The following is a 7500-nucleotide window of genomic DNA, read 5'->3' as shown; positions in this document are numbered from 1 at the left end:
CCGTGGAGCAAGTGGTAGTCCTAATGTTGCAATCCTAATGTTGCCATTGCAGATGATTTCCTCGAAGTGCAATGAAGTTGGATGATACATTAAGCTATGTAGTAGCCCCTTAATGCGCGCCGTACCTCCAGTGGCACGCTGTAATAGACATTGAAATGTAACTACCATAGCACTACAATACTATGACACAACACAGGCCCTTTAGTAATGCACCACGACTTGGTCATTACCATACGGGTAACAATGAATTTATAAAGCCGCGCCTTAAGGGGTTAATGCCTCGGAAGGCTTCTTCAATTACAGCAACACGTACACATATGTAGGTATGCAGAGTAGATACGCACAGCATTTTCATACTATTTCAACACAGCTATAAATTACTAGATACAAATCAATGTGATGTTACCCGTAGGTCTGGAGAGTTAGAATGCCCATACCACCAAGGCACCAAAACATGGTATGGGAATAATCAAGAGGGAAATGAGGGTCACCAGATAAAAAAAAACAGCTGACAGCAAAGCATCAAGGACATATGGGCTTTCATAACTTCCAATGCTAAAGTGCACCATGGCAGTGATTGAGGCAAAAATATTCCAAATATTGACTTGTACTTTAGAAAGTACCATATTGTGACTGATCTGATGTGATGCGATTTCTTCCTTTTTCTTAAGAAAATGGTGATTTCATCACAATATTCTATTTTTTGAAAACCTGTATTTATGTTGTTGTTTTTTCTTTAACTGGAAGCCCAAAATACTGCATGTAAGAATATACAAATGAATTAATGGAATATTTATTTGGAATATTCACAGTGTAATCACAGTGTAACATTGTTGATGGAATTCTGGAAATAAATAAACTTTTCCATGATATTCAAATTGTTTTGGAATGGAGCTGTGCAGTGTAAGTACTTAATATATTAGATATTACATGTTGCTACAGTGAAAATATACACTGTATATACATTGCTACAACTGTATCGGTACAGTTTATATGGTGGAAAAAACCCTGGAATGACAGACCCTATGGAAGTTTAACATTTGAGTGATCGAGTGCACATAAATGTTTGGAGTGCTGCTGAGAGGATTCTGTGTTGAACTAACAAGAGAGTGAGCACCATGTGACCCAAGCTAAACTATGGTGGGGCGAGGGGTGACTGTACGCTATGTCTAAGAGCACAGACCTTCCAGACACCCAAAGAAGATTTTTTTTTCTGTATATTATATTGTAGTCTGTATATTATATTATATTTTTTTTTCTGTATACATTTTTTCTGCTGTAAACTTTCTATGGTATCGACTCCCTCTCTCTCTCTCTCTCTCTCTCTCTGTGTATGTGTATGTGTGTGTGTGTGAGCATCTGTGTCTGCATCAGTGTCTGTGCATCTATGTGTGTGTGTTGGCGTGTGTGCAAGTGTGTATGGATAATATGAATATGCGTGGCGAGACCTTAAGGTCGGGGCAAAAGCCAAACATGGGCAGGAAAGGCGGCAGTGGCAGCGGCGGGCGTCCAGGATCAACATCAGCAGTGGCAGCATAACAGAGCTCACACCAGCCACCAGCACCAGCACCATCACCAGCAGCCACACAATGAGGACTAGGCGCCCAAGACACCCACTTGAGATCCAGCTGTTTAAACTGTGTGTTTGCAAGAGCCTTAACTAAATACACATACAGAACATACAGAGCAGAATACTCTCTCGCGCACGCTCTCGCACTCTCTCTCTCACACACACGCACACACTCACATACACGCACAAGCACACACACACACACACACACACACACACACACACACACACACACACACACACACACACACACACACACACACACACACACACACACACACACACACACACACACACGCACACACACACACACGACCCCACACACAGTTTTATGTTCCGTATATAGCAATGGAAAGATTTTTATGTTCCACATTTGAGGTATGCATGGGATAGAAGAGAGGATAGGGTGTATGGGTAGAGAATAGAGGAGGGTAGATGAGAACAGAGGACAGTTGACTTACGGCGAGGGTCGTCCAGGCAGGGGTGTGGGAAGCGGATCTAGAAAAGAGAGAAAAATCATGGTGAGGGAAAACACAATTGCACTTCTTCCTTCATAGTAAATTTGAGAGTAGAACCCAAAACACTCTTTGGAAGTGTTGAAGTTGACTGCTAAATGTTGAATAATACTCATTCAACACTACAGTAGATAACACTTTGAGAGTAGAGGTAGATAACACTTTGAGAGTAGAGGTAATTGCAATCTTTAGAAGAGTGTTAAACTTGACGCACCTAAATGTCGAACGAGCATGTATTCAACACGTAGCCAAATTTTATACACTAGTTGGGTGAATTTGGCCCTTCTGTCTTAGTGCTAAATTAACACTGCCAAACATACTGTGTGGAGCAGTAAACAACCCAAAGAGAGGCCGGGGGTGTGAAGGGCCGTCCTGACAGGCAGCGCTGGGATACACACAGAAGGTTCTGAGCTGAGGCTTTCCAGGCAGGCAGGCCAGTATTTTCGAACAACTTTTCCACAACACACACAGCCACTAAAACTGGCATGTGTTTGCGGTCAGGGGAAGGTTGACGCCAAGATCCTTGGCTGGCTAATATTTGCAGGACCAGGACACATTTGAAATTACACCCCAGACGATTGATACGAGCGCAAATAAATACTAGTTCCCCCTACCGTACGTCTCTTAAGGGGGGTTGAGTCATTCAAGGAAGTGTCGACTACTATTAAAGCTGTTTATGTCATCTTTACTGCGGAGTGACAGGGTCGTAACATGGAGGGAAATGACACTGTGTGCTGGCTATAAATGGATTTAATAGATGGCTGTAATAGATGTGTGGATGTTTTAAATAGGTTGTCCTAGCAGCGCGCCTTTGCGGAACCAGTAATTGTCAGATAACGGCAATTTAAATACGTACCAAATCATTAGCAGTACATAATTTCTCCTGATTTCCAGCGTGGCTTTTAAGACCTTCTGCTGATGCAGTCAGCAGTAAATTGGAAGAGACACGATGGATTGCGTGGATGGAGTTTCTCCAAAATGTTCTGATTTGTAAATCCGCCTGGAGGCCGGGTCACTGGCAAACCAAATGATATTCATAGCAGGGAAATAACTGGTGATGTGCACAGTTGACTGCACACCGTCTTCAGAGCGTTTCATTTTTTTTTCAGTTACTACATCAGACCAAGAACTATTTTGGATGCCAAAGCTTTGTGGCCATATCCAAGGCCTCCAATCCACCAAAACGTTCCAAGTGCTCCTTTACCCTTTCATGCCTTCATTTGACAGGATAGCTGAAAGATTACATGAAATGGTAGAGAGAAAAAGAGAAATTGGGATACTGTTGGGAATAGCTCGGGCCAGATTTAAACATCCTTTTGTGTCTCCAAGGGCACTTGAACTGCCTGATAGTATGGTTTGGAGTGTGAATTATCCCTGCACAACTGGAGAGGTAATGCTTGCCATGCCTTACACTGCCAGTAGACTCTGTTGCACTGCCCAGCTTTAAACCCAGGCCTTCTGGATACTAAACGTGTGCGCTAACATGTACTCTACACCAAAGCACCTAAATTGTTGGCATGGCAGCTAGAGAACGGCCACAACCCTTAGTGATGGGCAGCCACCCTGCCAATAACGTGTCTTTGGAAGTATTACTGTACATGTGTTGATTCTACACAATATCATCCCGATGTGTCAATTTCTGACGCTATCTGACCAGACATAATGTTTGATGCCAAAGGTATAACCTTGGGGTCAAAAAGGGATGTGTGGCTCAAATGCACAGTTGAAGGAAAGGAAAGGTCTAGGCCTAGGTGACCTAGCCTGGTCAAAATTTGACGCCAGAGGAGTGAGATTTGGTTAGTTGATTGGTGGTAAGGGGGTGGGTGTTGGCACTGTACCACTGCATAACTGTGCAATCTATGTGTTACATGAAATTAAAAAAGCCGCCCAGAGCATTGGCCAGGAGTCAGGTTGCCATCTCTGATCGCACTTCAAAATCAAGCTGTGTTTTCAGGGCTACAGTATACTCACCGAACTTGACAAAGAGGATGCCGGTGGTGGACACAGTGCCCGATGGGTTCTGGGCGACGCACTGGAAGTATCCGGTGTCTGTGGTGTCCAGGTTGCGTATCCGCAGACGGGAGCCGAAGGTGGCGGTCTTGATGGAGATGCGACGCGGCTCTTGCACCACCGGCGCGTCGTTCTTGTACCAGCGCACCGAGGGCGGAGGGTTGCCCGACACGCGGCAGTGCAAGTCGGCCGTGTGGCCCAGAGACGTGGTGATGTTGTTCATCGGGGAGTCTACCTGGATGAAGAAACCCTCTGGGATGGAGGAGAGTAGAGGAGAGGGGAGGAGAGGAGAGGGGGAGAGGAGATGGAGAGGAGAGGAGAGGAGAGGAGATTGAGGTAGGATGAGGGGAGAGGAGAGATGAGGAGAGGAGAGGTGAGGAGAGGGGATGGACGAGAGGAGAGTAGAGGAGAGGAGAGGGACAGGGAAGAGGAGGATGGAAGAGAGGAGAGGAGAGGAGAGGAGAGAAAATGAGAGCAGAGGAGAGGTGAGGAGAGGAGAGGAGAGGAGAGAGAAAAAGTAGGATTAGCACACAAACCAGAACTTTATAACACACCCAAAGCATCATATTGGTAACCTTACAGGTAACCATTCATTGTGCATTGTTTCTTACAAAAACATCTTGCATCTTCCCTATATGCTATCTACTGCATAGTGTAGAGGCTCAAGAGTTGGGTGTTTTTACTGCATCTTACACACCACTATCAGACAGCGGTAGAGAGAAAATACTCAGGGGTCCGTTGCCAAAAGTTCAGCCAACAGCACTGCTGAAACAGATAGGCATTTAATTGCGTGTAATGGTAACTGCTATTTTGATTTCCTCCAGAATTGCACAGCAGGGAGCGCTGGCCCCATGCCCGGGCAGACTATAGCTACCTGGAGGCTGGCATACAGTCAAAAGCCAGATGCCAACGAAATGTACTGAGCAGCACGTACTGTATACTGTCAGGGCCGTTGACAGCTCCGGCTGGGCCTGGGACAAAACAATCGAAACCCCCCCTCACCACTCAAACACACACACACACACACACACACACACACACACACACACACACACACACACACACACACACACACACACACACACACACACACACACACACACACACACACACACACACACACACACACACACACACACACACACACACACACACCATATCAATCAAATACACAAACACACCATCTCAGTCATTTACACAATCAAATGGGGATCCAATTCTAACCATCCCCAACCCCTCCTGAGCCCGGGACAACTGAACCCTTTTATCCACCCTTGTTGTCTACCCCTGTTACAGTACGTCTGTATGTCTTCCTTTACTGAATGAGATTCCCGTTCAACAACAGCTGGTGGGCATTGTGCAGATGAAATGTTGTTAGGTTCATTACAGCGAAGTGCAGTTTGGCTCGTGGTACTATACGCGGTGCAGTGGGCTTTTTGCAGACAAGCAGGAACGCTACGCTGAGCCTACGCAGACACGCTGGCCACACAGACATCAACTGGGCGGGAAACATTTTTGCATGTCTACATCAACACTGAGGAGAGACTCTTTTCCTCTTTCCCTCGTTCTCGCTGCCTTTCTTCTCTTTCCCCTCCGTCTTGGCGTATGTGCGGTGTATGTTCTTTCTGTTCTCATGTCAACACTTTAAGCCCCATCCCACCCACCCCCACCCAGCACTTTGGCACTATTGCACTCTAACCCCAACCCTCATGCACACACACACCTATACATATGGACAACTCTAATTTCACTGTATGTTTTACATTTACTGTAATAATTTTATGCATGTGACAAAAAACCCCCGAAATAAAGTAAAACTTGCATCCTTGTTTCATCTCATCAGTAGCCTGATTAACATCGACTTTCAAATCTCTTCAAGACTTGGTCTGACCAAGAGCATAACAATTAACATTTCCCAAACGGCATGGTTGACCCACCTCCCGACAAAGTGGTGGGAGTTCCCGATTTTTCTGGAGCTCAGAAACCATATTTGTATTGCTCCTGACCTGACTAGAAGCAACGCTGAAGGTGTACCGTCACTAGGAGGGCGTGGCGTGGCTATCTCATCAGGGTCCAGTGTCTTGCCCAGAGGGCTGGGCGCCATCTCTCTGGCAACAGCCCCCCCTAACCCCACCACCCCACCGTACATCACAGCACCTCCCCAGCCAGCCAGCCAGCCAGCCAGCCGGTCCCCAGTGGTGGAAAGGCCTGGTGTTGCCAAGCCCACATCAACACAGTTGCGTCTCCACCACCAGGGCCATGGAGCCCTTTGAAGGGCCCTGCAACAGCTCACTAGCGCAGGCTTACACAAACAAAGATATCTATGGGAATCTATGCAAGCAAGCCCCTCTCTGAAACTGATGGGAAAGAGGGGTGAGAGAAAGGGAGAGGGGGCTAAGAGAAGGGGAGAGGGGGGTGAGAGGGGATTGAGAGAACGGGGTTAAGGGTGGTGTTGCTGTACGCTCTTTATATCCACGATAACTCAGGGAAAGTACCAGATACTTATGAGAATGTAGGTGGACTGTATACTGTATATACTAACAATAGTACAGTATATACTGTGTGTGTGTGTGTCTTTGTGTGTGTGTGTGTGTGTGTGTGTGTGTGTGTGTGTGTGTGTGTGTGTGTGTGTGTGTGTGTGTGTGTGTGTGTGTGGTGTGTGTGTGTGTGTGTGTGTGTGTGTGTGTGTGTGAGAGAGAGAGAGAGAGAGGAGAGAGAGAGAGAGAGAGAGAGAGAGAGAGAGAATTAGAGAGAGAGAGAGAGAGAGAGAGAGAGAGAGAGAGAGAGAGAGAGAGAGAGAGAAGGTATGTGCTCGTGTGCATGGCGTCCGTGTGTGATGCAGACACTGGGACCATCTCAGAGACTAAAGTGTTTTTTTCCATCAAAAAGATGATTCGCTTTAATGTGATGCGCATCAAGAAGATGCATATAATGGAAAAACAGGTACAGTATATCACCAGTTTTGTCGCACAAAGTTAATTCGCATGGAGGAGATGGTTGTAGGGAAAGTTGTATCGCTACAAGTTGATGGAAAAGGAGAGACAGTGAGAGAGTGTCTGTCTTTCGGAAAGACCGTCTTTCTTTGCTGACTAAAGATTTCAATTCCGATATGTGTCAACAACACTACACTCCCAGGGACTTCCTGTATCTGGTCATGTGACCTAATTGAGTTTGCTGTTCCCTGTTTCTCCCGTGCTGTTGATGGAGGAGTCAAGTGCTGTAAGGGTCAAAATGTCACTCTCTCAGCATGGCCTCAGATCCCCTGCTGAGGCTCCTCCGTCCAAGCACCACACTTATTTTCCACTTTTTTCCTTGTGTGTGTGTGTGTGTGTGTGTGTGTGTGTGTGTGTGTGTGTGTGTGTGTGTGTGTGTGTGTGTGTGTGTGTGTGTGTGTGTGTGTGTGTG

The 7500-nt window shown here is 46.3% G+C and overlaps 2 protein-coding genes across 2 annotated transcripts in view; both read right to left on the bottom strand.

Moving 5' to 3' along the window:
- The window catches only part of alg6 (ALG6 alpha-1,3-glucosyltransferase), a 406699-nt gene that overhangs the window by 160918 nt on the left and 238281 nt on the right, over positions 1-7500 (bottom strand). The gene's annotated exons all lie outside the window — the stretch shown is intronic.
- ror1 (receptor tyrosine kinase-like orphan receptor 1) overlaps positions 1-7500 on the bottom strand; it is a 222386-nt gene that overhangs the window by 55060 nt on the left and 159826 nt on the right. The window contains exons 3-4 of the mRNA XM_063201804.1: positions 4057-4347; positions 2032-2068 (exon numbers count right to left, since the gene is read on the bottom strand). Of these exons, the coding sequence (XP_063057874.1) occupies positions 2032-2068; positions 4057-4347 (328 nt within the window). The remainder of the gene's footprint in view (positions 1-2031; positions 2069-4056; positions 4348-7500) is intronic.

Source organism: Engraulis encrasicolus, chromosome 6 (genome assembly GCF_034702125.1).
Source record: "Engraulis encrasicolus isolate BLACKSEA-1 chromosome 6, IST_EnEncr_1.0, whole genome shotgun sequence".
Lineage (NCBI taxonomy): Eukaryota > Metazoa > Chordata > Actinopteri > Clupeiformes > Engraulidae > Engraulis > Engraulis encrasicolus.
The sequence above is the reverse complement of the archived record's forward strand: the minus strand, read 5'-3'. Positions and strand labels throughout refer to the sequence as shown.